At 45.7% G+C, this 14,513-nt stretch overlaps 5 protein-coding genes across 5 annotated transcripts; all 5 read left to right on the top strand.

Moving 5' to 3' along the window:
• Positions 1-2,472: 2,472 nt before the first annotated feature.
• Positions 2,473-3,336, top strand: HOO65_020007 (kinase-like domain-containing protein; the record flags this gene model as incomplete). The annotated part of the gene is made up of 1 exon (XM_070999971.1): positions 2,473-3,336. The coding sequence occupies one exon, from the start codon at positions 2,473-2,475 to the stop codon at positions 3,334-3,336; it is 864 nt and encodes a 287-aa protein (XP_070860645.1).
• A 1,275-nt stretch (positions 3,337-4,611) lies between these two features.
• On the top strand, positions 4,612-5,478 carry HOO65_020008 (kinase-like domain-containing protein; the record flags this gene model as incomplete). The annotated part of the gene is made up of 1 exon (XM_070999972.1): positions 4,612-5,478. One exon carries the CDS (start codon positions 4,612-4,614, stop codon positions 5,476-5,478), a length of 867 nt encoding a protein of 288 aa, XP_070860646.1.
• A 3,497-nt stretch (positions 5,479-8,975) lies between these two features.
• HOO65_020009 (uncharacterized protein) lies at positions 8,976-9,583 on the top strand (the record flags this gene model as incomplete). Its single annotated transcript, XM_071007063.1, has 2 exons — positions 8,976-9,370; positions 9,430-9,583. The coding sequence occupies 2 exons, from the start codon at positions 8,976-8,978 to the stop codon at positions 9,581-9,583; spliced, it is 549 nt and encodes a 182-aa protein (XP_070860647.1).
• Positions 9,584-11,532: 1,949 nt separating this feature from the next.
• On the top strand, positions 11,533-12,682 carry HOO65_020010 (uncharacterized protein; the record flags this gene model as incomplete). Its single annotated transcript, XM_071006866.1, has 2 exons — positions 11,533-11,855; positions 11,938-12,682. The coding sequence occupies 2 exons, from the start codon at positions 11,533-11,535 to the stop codon at positions 12,680-12,682; spliced, it is 1,068 nt and encodes a 355-aa protein (XP_070860648.1).
• Positions 12,683-13,583: 901 nt separating this feature from the next.
• Positions 13,584-14,245, top strand: HOO65_020011 (putative peptide methionine sulfoxide reductase; the record flags this gene model as incomplete). Its single annotated transcript, XM_071007052.1, has 2 exons — positions 13,584-13,812; positions 13,857-14,245. 2 exons carry the CDS (start codon positions 13,584-13,586, stop codon positions 14,243-14,245), a joined length of 618 nt encoding a protein of 205 aa, XP_070860649.1.
• Between the last annotated feature and the right edge of the window lie 268 nt (positions 14,246-14,513).

The following is a 14,513-nucleotide window of genomic DNA, read 5'->3' on the forward strand; positions in this document are numbered from 1 at the left end:
ACATGCTAAACCTTGTCAGACCTGATTGAGTTCTTTGAACCTGGATTTCTCAATGAATTGGGGAACTGTGCCAATCCCTTAACTGGTCTTCGAAGCTCATGGACATCAAGCACACCAGGCATTCCAGGCCTTGGAAAGACACCCCGAGGGAGACAAGAGGCTAGTTCTGCTGGAAGTAATGGTCGAAGCTGTGCTGCCACTATCATATCTGGGTTTAGGCCTGTAAGCTCTGAAAAGGAAGTGGTCCTAGATAGTGCAGGAGGTTTGAATCTCTGAACTAGTGTAAGAAAGCACTCGATATTACTGAGCAAGTATTGGTCCATTGCAGCAGGCATCTGGTATGGGTTGAAGGAAAAGGGTGAATCGGGTTTGTAAAAGTCATGTAAGTTATCTATGTTTTGCTTATTAGAATAGCAAGGCAGGAGCCATTATATCTTGGCAGTTCTTCAATGTCTCTCTGACAACTTCGATCTGTTGAGTAAAAAAAGAAATGCTAAAGTTTATCCATCATTATGTTCAGATTCTATCTCCTCTTTCTTACTCTGGCCTTGCCATATCCCCCTTGTTTATCTGATACAAGTTTACCCAAGACTTATCCAAGCCACCTTAATAATGCCTACTTAGCAAAGTGAGTCGAAGAAAAGCCCCCCAGTCTCCTTAAGAGGCATGATAAGCATACACCGCATTTCTTTTCTGCCTTCCAGATAGAATTCGTGATAAAACCACAGTGAATTACTCACTATACTCTTCTCCAGATATCTCTATTGCTGCCTAATATATTCTTACATTATGACCTGGCTTGCTGCAGACACTACAATGCTGAATCCCTAGACGCACCAGCCTTCCCCAACCACCACTTCTCAATAATTCAGCTGCAATGTATACACCAACATCCACGTGATCAATTGCTCGATTTCCTTTCTCTATTAGCATTGCCCCTTTTTTCAATGGTTGGGTTTGTTTTTCCCTCTGGCGCTGACTTAGCATCTTGTTTTCCTGTTCAAGAGCTATGATCCTAGCCTTCAAAAAGGCAACCTTATGGATAAAGACTTTTGTCACAGTACACTGGTGCCTCCTGCCCTGACTGCTGCTATAGCCTTGTACTACACTGCCAATGGCCCTGTGCTACTGTGTCTACTACTGTAGCCTTGTGTTACCTTGTCCACTGCTGTGGCCTTGTGTGACCATGCTCACCACTGTCCTGCTCACTGCTATAGCCTTGCTCACCACCAGCCTTGCTCACCACTAGCCTTGCCTGCTAGGTATATCGCTGCAGCCTTGCCCTCCAGGACTATTGCTGTAGCTGCTCACTGCTATCTGTAGCTCTTGTTCACTATAACTCTTGTAGATGTATAAACTAGCCAGAATCTCTCTCTCCGTTGACTGAACGTTGCTCCCCAAGCAATGTACTATAGCACAATGTACATGTAACCCAAGGGCCACACATTTCCCTCCAATACCCAACTTTTCATTTGATCAATTGATTCTCAACAACCTAAGATGTCAGCTATTACCATTGGTGGTAGAACGCTTCAGGCCCTTCAGGCCCTTCAACACAACCCAAATCTAAGTATCCGACGCACCACAAGGACCTGTAAAATTGCAACTGGAATAGTCATCGCAGGCTCAGAAAGGCGTTCAAGGTTCTAGAGTCAATTCTTGAAGGCCTAAAGTCTCTTGGGAAGCGCACAAAGGCAGTTATGCATCAGGTTGCCCTATTAGTTGCTGAGAACAAAGACCTTCAGGAGGCAAATGAAATACTTAGCCAGCACCAGTGGGCAAAAAAGGCTAGGCTACAGAATAGATGGGTTAAGACAGTACAAGAAGGAAGTGAAGCAATTGATTGGATGGATATTGATGCACAGGTAGTGGCTGAATCATCGTGGAGTAGTGGTCAAAGGAGGGCAGCATGACCAGGTATTCAGCATTGTGGTGTCTGCAGCCAGCCTGGCCATAATTCAAGGACTTGTCAAGTAGTGATTGAAACATCTGGGAAAAAGTATAGTGAGTAGTTTTAATTGATTAAATAGGTTGTGGTGTTTTTATCACCATTTCTATAAGAGAGGTTAAGAAAAGTGTGGCGCTTAGGTTACATATATGTTACTTGTGAAGAATCCTTGGGATTTGGCCCACTGTTAGTGCACATGCTTCACCGCCTTTGTGGGGCTTGTACCTGTAAGCTAGAGCCATTCAGAGTGTGTAAACTGTGATGCCCACATAAGACTGATGCCCATGTAGGAAAGGGAGGGAGTGGACATAGGTGTCACCTGCACCTATTAGGCTGCTAACTCAGCAGGTAGATAGATTACATTAGGTGCCCAAAACCCAGCCCTGTAATTGCCAGCATCTCACCTTTCTGTCTTTCTTTCTTCTACTTTTCTTTGTCATGTAGTGGATGACCAACAACAACAACAACAACAAGTGCTTCCTTAGTAACCAATAACGTCACCATCACCCAGCATAAAATTCGTCATGTCTGAGTCAATGTCATACGATGTCCTGTTCATAGACCAGTCTCAGAACTATCCCATTCCACTGCCAACTCCAAATGACATAGATGGCTCTGAAGCCTTGCCTAGCAAACTTAGCACTCGCCTCGTGAGAATACAGCAGAGATTTGTCATGAAGTTTGGCGTGGATGTCCAACCCATTGAGGCCCATAACATGCTGTACGTCGCAAAATTTACGACAGTGCCAGTCCCTAAGGTCTACGCCATTTACCAACGTCGAGAGAAGCAGAGCGTTGTCACATATATTGTCATGCAATATGTGCAGGGCACGACGCTCTTGAACTTGTGGGGTAGCCTCGACCAAGCTCGCAAGACCTCCATTGCCGAGACTCTTCGGGAATACTTCGATCAGCTTCGGCAACTGAAGCACCCGGGGTTTTTCGGTAACATTGACGGCGGGCCACCGCTGGACGATATGCTTTTGGCAAAACAGGGTGCCAATGATATCACAGGATCCTTTGCAACTGAGGATGAACTGATAGACTGGATCATTCGAATATACTCCCTTAACACCGGTGAGCGTTTGGCCCACAAGACTCGGTACTACCAACATATCCTGCCATCTGTCCTTCGTGGCGGTGGTACACCCATATTCACTCACAATGACTTTCAGAGGAAGAACATCATGGTGCGGGATGACGGAGTTCCAGTCATTATCGACTGGGAGTTTGCGTCCTGGTATCCTGCATACTGGGAATACTCCACGGCTATGCTTGCCAACGGTGGTTGGTACGACGATTGGCACGAATATCTACGCATAGTCTTGGATGAATATCCAAATGAGTATCTTTGGTTGTCAACTATGAGGATGCAAATGTGGTTTTAACATACTCAGAGGCGCATGAGTAAGTAATACCATCTTCCTCTTTATCCATAATGCTTGTCACAGGCAGGCAGAGTTTAGTAGACAGGAACGAGTGTTTGCAGAGGTTCAGAAGTTTATTCAGAAGGGTTTAGAAAGAGATGAGTACGTTGCTTGGGGAGCAACATTCAGTCAACAGAACAGATGGTGCATCGCGGTCAGCAAGCAATTGATCAGCCATTTCTTTAACACAATGAAGCCAGGGGGGAAATCCTCACAAATCTAGGTCGAGAATAAAGTTGTTAAGGATCTGTTCCTCTAGATCAGATAGTTGATGTGATTTATTGAAGATATTGCTTTGAGATTGGATGCCATGCTGGCAGTGACATAGTCGACGCTCATCAATTTTATAGGTCCTTTCAGTGCGTTGGATACTTGGATTTAGGTTATTTGAAGGGCCTGAAGGGCCTGAAGGGTTCTAGCTTCAATAGTAGTATCTGAAATCTAGGGTTGTTGAGAATCAATTGATCAAATGAAAAGTTAGGTTTAGGAGGGAAAAGTGCAGCGCTTGGTTGACTGCAGCACTCAGGTTACAATACAAACTACTACAACAACACCAACACTTCAGAGACAACAGCACTAACTATTCCTTCTGTTGGAACAATCTACTGAATTCAGACTTTATCACTTGGGAAGTTACTCGTGATCCTGTACAACTGCACGTGGAACCATGCTGGTATACAGATTGTTTGAAATGGTGAAGCTTGCTTTTCTATTCTTTCTCTAAAGCGTTAAGTTCTTCAATCATGCACACTTGGGCTGGAGTATTCAGGCTCGAGTTTACCCAGGGTTAATCCGACAAAAGGCAGATTCCCCACAATACCCATCCTGCATGTAGTTCATCCAACATTTCATCCAACACCTTCCTTTTTACATTTCTTTGTGTAAGGATCAGCCATAGAATTGGCCAGGGGAGGGGAGAGAGGTACATTGGCAGAATTCCAGAGCATAGAGTTCACTAACAGACATATTTCCAGCCAATCAGAGTGTGTAAATGTGATGCCCACACAGTAACTTAACTGCCTGCACCTATTGGGCCCCTGACTCAGCGGGTAGATTACACCAGGCGCCAAAAGCCCAGTCCAGTAATTGCCAGCATCTCAGCTTCCTGTCTCTCTTTCTTCTACTTTTCTTTGTCATGTAGTGGATGACCAACAACAACAACAACAACAACAACAATAACAACAAGTGCTTCCTTAGTAACCAATAACGTCACCATCACCCAGCATAAAATTCGTCATGTCTGAGCCAATTTCATATGATGTCCTGTTCATAGACCAGTCTCAGAACCATCCCATTCCACTGCCAACTCCAAATGACATAGATGGCTCTGAAGTCTTACCTAGCAGGCCTGGTCGTGCTCGCCTCGTAGGAATACAGCAGAGATTTGTCATGAAGTTCGGCGTGGATGTCCAACCCATTGAAGCCCATAACATGCTGTACGTCGCAAAATTTACGACAGTGCCAGTCCCTAAGGTCTACGCCATTTACCAACGTCGAGAGAAGCAGGGCCTTGTCACATATATTGTCATGCAATATGTGCAGGGCACGACGCTCTTGAACTTGTGGGGTAGCCTTGACCAAGCTCGCAAAACCTCCATCGCCGAGACTCTTCGGGAATACTTCGATCAGCTTCGGCAACTGAAGCACCCGGGGTTTTTCGGTAACATTGACGGCGGGCCACCGCTCGGCAGTATGTTTTCGGCGACAGAGGTTGTCAACGATATCAAGGGATCCTTTGCAACCGAGGGTGAACTGATAGACTGTATCATTCGAATATACTCCCTCGTAACCGGCGAGCGTACAGCCTACAAGGCTCAGTACTACCAACATACCCTGCCAACCATCCTTTGTGGCGGTGGTACGCCCATCTTCACCCACAATGACTTTCAGAGGAAGAACATCATGGTGCGGGATGACGGAGTTCCAGTCATTATCGACTGGGATTCTGCGTCCTGGTATCCTGCATACTGGGAATACTCCACAGCTATGTTTGACAATGGCAGTTGGAAAGACGATTGGCAAGAATATCTACGCATAGTCTTGGATGAATATCCAAATCAGTCTCTCTGGTTGTCAACTATGATGCTTGAAATGTTCTCTTAACATACTCAAAGTCGCATGAGTAAGTAATACCATATTCCTCTTTATCCATAATGCTCATTAAACATATAGTTCAACTAACATCAAGGGAGCATGAAAGGAAATCTGTTCGCAGGGCCTGGAGGGGGGATTATCAGCAAGTCAGGCGTTTATGATTCAGCCACTGCCTTAGGACACGAGCTTTCACCAGCATTATGAGTGATGAAATATTATTAGATGCTCAGTACTTGTTGTGTATGAACTCGGCCCCCCATGCGATCATATACACGTCAATACCTGATTTTTATCTCGTCAGTGGTGCTACAAGATTGAAGGGCTCATAGGCCGTCATAGTAGGCGCTATCAAGGTTGCACCTTGTCCAGAGAAAAGGAGGTGAGACGCCTTTCACAGTCCTGATGATCATAATCTCAGCTCCCAGTATAAGTGTTACGGTTAGAGCGCGCTGCTATGGTAGGTAAATAACCTTTATTGATTGGTGAGGAGGGAAAGCAGTCTATCTAGAAGGTTATGCTGGTGAGCAGGGTGAAATACTTTCACTCACTCCCCTGTATTTTCACCCATCTTCACTGCCTTCCATGTTCAGTACTAAACTGCAATAATACGTACCTATCCAGCACACCTGAAATCAACTGCTAGTCTAGTTTACTCTTCAATGCGAAACATTCATTCCTAAGTCTTAAGTGCTGCGAAGATCTAGCCTCTGAATCATGACCTTAACATCAGGGTCTTCTGACTCCACAGTCAAGATCTGGGATGTGACTTCTGGTGTGTGTTTGCAGACTCTTGAGGGCTGGACCAAGCAGTGTTTTTGAACACTGAACAATCATCTCCACCACCATTTATCTGAAGAATGACAAGAAAAAGGGACCTGTGATTTGTGGTTGTTTCTCATCTATCTGTTTCTTTATTGACGAGTGGATATCAACTGACATAGAATGCCAGCCAAGTCCAGTTGCCACCTCTCATATCACAACTGCATACACCGCCTCGATGTTGCCAGTGCTTAACGCTGAGTGCTCAGAGAAAATACCATAAGACGTTTTATTTAGAAAAATCTACAGAACAAAGAAGAAATAAGAAATCAACAACCAAGTGCCTTATGTCCTATTTGTATCTCTTGCTTTCATCCAACAGAATTCCCTATAAGCCATTGCTAGCTGTCATCCATGGGTGCCAGTTGTCCATGCACACCTTGCCTTCTGGGTGTCACGTTAGGCTTCAACGTCCTGCCAGACCACCAAAACCTGCTCCACTTTACAACTGCACAGCAATCGTCAGAACTACAAGCCAGATGGGCAACCCTACTTTCAGAGTTTGACCTAGTTTTGGAACACCGCCCTGGAAAAACTGTCCCCCCTCCCAGATGCATTGTCCGGACTACACATGCCACAGGACACAGAGGACCCCTGACTGAAAGCACGCCACCGGCAGCTACTGACACCAGGCGAAGGTGGCTCACTACGTGTCCAGCCTGTCCATACACCCTCCCCATCGATACCTTCCCCATTCCGACAAGAGAGTTTGAGTAAACTCTGGAACCAAGCACTGTTCTTCAACCCGTAGATGAGAATCGACAATTCATAAGGGCCTTGCATAAACACCAGCATCAGCATGTTCAAATCCTATAGCCATATTTGCGCATTTACCTGTGATGAAGCTGGGCTATTAGTGTGTAGAATAGATCTTAATGATTGAATCAGTTGACTTATTAAAGGTATTACTTCTACACTACGTCCTTGGACTTCACCTATTGCTCATGAGGATTCATTATAGGGTCTCAACCCTATCATGGATCTTCAGCCACAAGAGGTATGAATAAGTGGGGCATGTATGGGACGCCACTTAACCTGTTTAGTGCGCCACACAACATAGTGTGCTACTTTTTTATATAACGAGCTGGAAAACAAGACCTAAAAAGGATTAAATTTGTTGATAAACAGCACAAGTCCACACTATCGCTACCACAGAGACGTCAGGCAAGGGTAATAGGCGGTGGAAATGTTGTGCCGAGAAACTCACTTCTGGATATCATGTATCTCGACTCCTTGCAAGGTGACATCCAGTACAATTAGTAATCCTTGGCCACTACTATGTCATCACGGCCTAATGACAACACCCGGACTAGCGGGCTTAAGGGTGACTAAGGTTTTGCCAAGGAGCTTAAGTCCAGCTAATGTTACGACTAGAATACGGTCCTACGCCTTCCCTCCATACTGGACCGATATGTTCTTGTTGTGACTATGCCTAAAATGCTCCATTTCTCCTGGTCATAGTGCTCAGTCGTCCCTACTGCTGTACCTATGAAAATGGCAAGATAGTTCATTTGGCTTGCAATGCAAGCCAAACAAAAGCTTTTTTTTTTTTCGCTATTCCCAGATGCCTCTATTCTGGAGTCTCACCTTCAAGGCATTAATTAGAAGTTTGTTATATCTTGTAAACTTCCAGGCAGCATTACCAAGCAACGCAGGTCTGCTGGATCGCACAAATGGGATTAAAGACAAATACTATCTGTGAAGCCAAATAGGGAAGTGCCGTCAACATCGTGTTGTCTGTCATTCCATGAATCTCACTGTTTTGTTGCCAAGTTTTAGGCATGCGGTCGCTTTGTTGTCTGTCTCTCACATAGCATCTCTACTCTGCGACGATTCTTCTTCACCTCTGCTAGACATACGACAGGTGCTGATGTTGCAAATATCAATACTGCCGTTGTGTCCTTTCCTAAGTGTTGAGAGTCAAGATATTGTGAAATGCTTCTCTACCAGCTGATTCAACCTTTCTTGAGGTTAACCCCTAAACTAAAGTTTAGTGAAAGTCCTTTGCAACAGAAGCATATTTCTACATAACAACTTAGCTATAGTCGATGCCATAATCAGCAACCCCATCAAAAGATCTGCTATGGACAGGAGACTTAGCTACTAGAGTACTGCTAAAGTCTCGTTGGTGAGCTACCAGAACCTTTGAAGGGCTTAATTCTCTCACTTTGTGGCTTCGACCATCAATGTCAATGGTCTTGTCTAAGCATTCTAGGATGCTCCAGTTCACTGGCCAGGCAAAGAATGCACTCAGCATAATCACCCTCCAAGCGATTACTCATCTGGACATCCCACACAATATTATAAAGGACAGTGCCTCTACTAACATCGCAATTGATATAAAAGGCTGGCCCTTTGCCTCTGTTTGCCTCTCTTGTTGTTCTCTTTTCCACTACCATCTTCCTCAGCATCTACCATCATTTTCACTTCCCCTTACATTACAACCTTCATTATTTTCCGTTCATTTAATGTAAGAGGCAGACATTCTGTGAGTCCTCGAGACCAGGGTGTGTCACATGACTGGTCAGCTGACAGACCCTGCACGATGATCCTTCTGGTTGTTGTCAGGGGTATGTACTTCTCTACCCCTCTTCTGCTTAGAATCTAGATAGTTTGATAGTTCGAATGATAACGCATATTTGAATTTACATTTAATCATTTCTTATTACTTTTCTAAACTATTCAAAATGGTTGCTGCTTCTTCTCTTTTTGCTGTCCTTGCTACTACTGGCTATATTATGGCTGCTGCTGTTCTCCCTCGTGTAGAGGAGGAACTTTCTTGTATGCAGCCTTCTCTGAACTTCGAGAAGTGGACTGTCTCTGGCTTCACCTATAGATGGATTAAGACTGCCCCTGCTACTGACCCTGCTAACACCTTTACCAATAGTGAGGTTAAGTTTAAAGTTACTAATAATGCTCTGTCCTCTACTATTGAGTGCACTGGAAGGAACACTATTCCTGAGTTTAGAGATGATCAGTGGTTTAACTGCCCTGCCAACATGATTAGCAACATGGAATTCAGCTACAATAGTGAGACCTTGACCCTGAGCCTAAACTCTGGCTGGATGTGCATCCCTAAGCAGTAAGTCTTTCATCCCAACTTCTTAAATGTCAGGAAACTAGTATCTTAACCCTCAATAGATTTGAGCATGCTGGCTCTGTCGTGATCCCCCTAGACTGCACCACTGAGCACAGGGAAATGGGTATACCCTTTTCCATTGACAGTGTCAAATGTGCTAGCCCTGGGGACTTCGACCTTCCTAGCAGGACTCCTCATGCTCCTCCTCTTTATTGAGGTTCAATGTTAAAGGTCCACGATCCGTAATACTTTGGAGTAAAACTGCCATCAACTCCTACCCTCTTCAGCTCCTCATATGCTGCAGCCTCACTACTATAGTCCCGATCAGTTTTCCACGTGACATCATCGCTTGGCCCAATGTATGCATAGTAAAAAGGGTCGTACATTTTTGCAATGTAACTAGTGTCATCATTGCCATCATCCCAAGAGCATCGTAGTATTTGAGCGCCACGATCGTCGCGCGGCATTCCACCTCCTCTAGGACATGAAGTTGGCGGATAGTTTTAGTTGGGTGGGGCGGCGTGTCGTTCGGTGTCGAGAACACCATTCAGTTTGGGTCACACCATCGAGGTCTGTCCATTAGGCCATTGGGCGTGGAGCAACCTCTCTGTCATAACCAAAGCCAAATGGTGAAGGTGGTGTATGTGCCCGGATGGAAAGGGACATGCCATAGTGCTATGGTAGTTTGGGCTTGGTAGGATCAGGTGGAAGCGCCCAAGACAGCGGGCGAGGCTTATACTCACGAGGTTTTAGAGTAACAAACATTTCAGATGCGAATCGATAACAGATGTGTGTGAGGTTTTCAGATGATGAACTACTGTGTCTAGTCATGAAAAGATCTAGAGCCCATATAAGGTGGGCGTTAGGGGACTTTAAGCGCTAGGCAAAGCCCAACAACCAATCAGGTACTAGGCCCGCAAAACTAAAGTGGGTCTATAAACTGGTGACAGTTGCTACATGGGCATCAGATTTTACACGCTCTGATTGGCTTTAACTTACAGGTACAAGCCCCACAAAGGCGGTGAAGCTTGTGCACTAACAGCTACACCAATTCACAGCCTTTGTCTCTATAATGTTTATCTTGGCTGTCTTTGTGTTCAAATCTAACCACTTGATTCTCCTTCTCTAAATACAATGCAATGTCCCTCTCTATCCCTTAGATGCAAGGCTCTTGTGGGGTGTAGGGCTACGGCTCCACAGAGACTCAAGCAGCGTCTACAGTTCGTTCCTGAGCCTAGTGGATTTTATCAGCTAACTGACATGCTTTGCGTACAGGAACAAAGAATCCATTAGCCGGCCAGTGTCAAAGAAGTGGATACGCCATTCTAATGAGTATCTCTCCTTTCTGTGTTATATCTACATCAAGTCGTTAGTGTCTAGCCTAGAACAAAGACTTCTGGTAGATTCTCAAGGCATTCATAGGGTAGAATAAATCCAACAACCACCATGACTTCGATACAGCTCATGGCTCATCCACTTAGCTTCATGAGTCAGCTTGACTCCTATATGCTTGATTTTGGGTGGCCCATATGCCTATACAACAGCTTTGTTTGAAGATTAGAGAATCTATACCAAATTTGTCGTACTCTGTTTAATAGCGTGCCACCTAATACAATTTTAAGTCGCCTAAGGGTTACTCGGCTAACCCTACACCCCATCCTTCTGTGCTCACGGCATCCCTTGCCAGCCCAGACTCTTAGCGCCATTCTGCCATCTAGCCCCGAGTTGACGCCATTTTGTATCTCCATGTTCTTTCGTTGACATTTCTGCTGTACAGTTACAGATTACGGCCTTCCAACTAGTAACATATCTCCAAATGCCTCATACATTTGCACGGAATGACGGAATGTCCTCTGACATGGCATGGGAATCTCTGAGTTGGAGAAAACATAGCTCGATGTCGTAATCTGGGCCAAGATGGTGTAGTGTTTGATGTATTGATAACTGACTCCAGTGTCTGAGGGTTGTCTGTTGTTAAATATATCAGTTGGTTTCCTCTTATTCCTGTGCCCCTTCATGTACACTACTTCCCTTCTCATCACTTAATGGCTCCATCGACACTCTAAGCATCTTTTGTCAAAGTTTACCCTTCTTCTCTCTTTCTTCCTTTCGACAATCCCTTGCCTTTCACCCAGTACTCGTTGCTTACTTTGCTTGTTGGCATCATGTCTCCTAGTGCTGTAGCCCCAACAATACCCACCGTTAACGTGCTCCCTAACAAGAATAGTGAGGCGCCACGGGACATATTTCCAGATGGTATCCGGACTTCTGGCCAGCACAATCCTATCTACGAGATCTTGAGGTCTTACAGTGACTTCCCTCAAGAGATATCAGGACCTACTCTTTGGACAAAGGAAGACTATGAAAACAATACAGAACGCTGGACCCATCGGCTTACTGCGAGTGAGATCGAGGAGCTTAGTGCGACTTCAGATCAGTTCATTGCAAGCGGGACCCCTCTTACAGGAATTAGCAAGGCAAGTAAACCGTATTTATGTAGCTTAAGCTTCGGTGAGCTTCCCACTGTCTAACTCTTCTCATTTCGTTCAGAACAACTTCCCCCTCTCTAGGTTAGGAAAAGTCCTGGCAGCTCTCCGCACCGATCTCCTTAACGGCAAAGGTTTCGTCCTCTTCAAAGGCTTCCCCTCTGACGCCTGGGGGCCTCATAAAAGCGCTGTAGCATATCTTGGCCTTGGGACTTATATTGGCTACTTTGTGTCTCAAAACAGCCGCGGCCATATTCTAGGCCATGTCAAGGACGTCGGCGACGATGCAACCCAAATCGACAAAGTGCGAATTTATCGTACTACTGCTCGGCAATTCTTCCATGCCGACGATGGCGATATTGTCGGCCTACTCTGCATGCAAAAAGCACAGGAAGGTGGCGAAAGCGACATCGTCAGCATTCACAACGTATGGAATACACTACAGAGAGAGCACCCTGACGTTGCGGAGCTCCTAACACAGCCTATTTGGTACTTTGACCGTAAGGGGGAAGTTTCCCACGGCCAACAAGAATGGACACGCCAGCCAGTGTTCTACATCGAAAACGGCGGAAAGGAACGTGTGTACATCAAATGGGATCCTTACTATGTACGCTCCCTTGCACGATTCTCAGACAGGGGCATCATCCCGCCACTAAGTGGCGAACAGATACGCGCTATGAGTATTCTCGAGGAAACTTGCCAACGCCTTGCCCTCCACATGATTCTTGATGTTGGAGATATTCAGTTTGTGAGCAACACACATCTTCTCCATGCGCGAACAGCATACAAAGGTAGTTCATACAAGCCCCAGCTCACATGGCCCTCCTAAATGCTGACTCAATCCGTATCCCAGATCATCGCCCCCCTGCACCACGACGCCATCTACTCCGTCTTTGGCTCTCCATTCCTGATACTGAAGGAGGGTGGGTGCTCCCGTTTCCCGACAGCTCAGAGAAAAAGAGAGGAGGGATTCAGGTCAATAACCAGGCCCCTGTCTGTCCACTCGATGCGGAGTAGGGGAAGGGAGGTTTATTGGCTGGGGATGTTTTATGGGCGTATAATACCATGCAACTTTAGAGAAGTAGCATCATAGTTTTTGACAGTTTTGAACATAAACCCAACGTGATATTTCACAAACGCACAAGTGGCTTCTGCACTAGCGCTAGACACCAGCATGCAGGCCAACTCCAACGCAATACAAATTATAACAAAGGTCCTTGCAGACAGGAGCTCCTCGCAGACAAGAGCTTTATGTTGATTGAGTGTAACATCAGTTGTGTGTGTGTAACCTTGGTATATTTCCATTAGAGGGAGCAAAACAATCAGTCATGTATGTACTGCAACCAGCGAGCACTTACACCATTTCGTAGTGCGTAGTTTCTCAAATTTGTTCACATTATCAGCTGTCTGAATCACGCGTCATTGCTAAGTAAAAGCTTACTATGTTGGGTAAGAGATGCTTAAGCTGTTATCTCCCTAAGCTTAGCTTGCAGGCTTTGCTCATTAGCCCCACATTGCGTCATCAAAAGGCTTTCAGACAAAGCAAAACCCCTTGCAGTAGATCATTCATTTCCCCTCAGGACCTTGGCCAACATATTTTATTAGATGGCAAATCACTCGAACCTTGCGTCTCACATAAACACCAGCCTATACCCATAAACCTTCCGTTGACCCGCTTCCTGTCACGGGTTGGATACACACACAGGCGCAGCCCTTACACTTCCATTACCATGGCCTCTGCTATCACCCGCATGGTCAGATCCCTCTCTTCTGCAAGCCCTACAATCCCTGAGGGCGCAGAGAAGGCAACCGTAGCCGCTGGCTGCTTTTGGGGCGTCGAACACATCTACCGCAAGCATTTTGGCAATGGAAACGGCCTTCTAGATGCCGCCGTCGGCTACACTGGCGGTGATGTCTCACACCCAAGCTACAAAAATGTGTGCTCAGGCTCGACTGGTCGTAAGTTTTCTGCCACTTTTTTCACGTCCTCTCCCACCATCTAGCCCAGCGTTTTGCGTTCCTCTTGGCTAACGAAATCAAAGATGCCGAGGCGCTGCAGATAATCTTTGATCCAAAGAAGGTCTCATACCGCCAGATTATCGAGTTCTTCTATAAAATCCACGACCCTACTACGCCAGACCGACAAGGCCCTGATGTCGGGACCCAATATCGCAGCGCCATCTTCTTTCACACTCCCGAACAGGAGAAGATCGCGTCCGAGGTGACGAAGACGGCTGGCGAAAACTGGTGGAAGCGGCCGCTTGCGACACAAATATTACCAGCAGGCCAATGGTGGAACGCCGAAGACTATCACCAGCTTTACCTCGAGAATAATCCCTCTGGCTATGAATGTCCCACGCACTTCTTGCGCGTATTCCCATCAGACAACTAGGAAGACTAATGGTTTTATAATGTTGGAGACACGTTGCTGTTAGCCCGGAAACATAGATACTATTCCAAGTTTATTATATTCTTGAAGCAGAGCGATGTGGTATTCCAAATCAATATAATACAAAAGTAATCTACAATGAGCGGAGAACAGGAGAAGCTCTCTCTCTATCCAACTCGAACCCTCCTTAACGCCATAACCATATGAATGCTAAAAGCAAGGATAAATTGCCGTTGCAGTAACCCAACACTCCGTTAGCAAAGCACCAGCC

The sequence above is a fragment of the Ceratocystis lukuohia genome, assembly GCF_044167205.1.
Source record: "Ceratocystis lukuohia strain C4212 chromosome Unknown Supercontig2_pilon, whole genome shotgun sequence".
NCBI classification, from domain to species: domain Eukaryota; kingdom Fungi; phylum Ascomycota; class Sordariomycetes; order Microascales; family Ceratocystidaceae; genus Ceratocystis; species Ceratocystis lukuohia.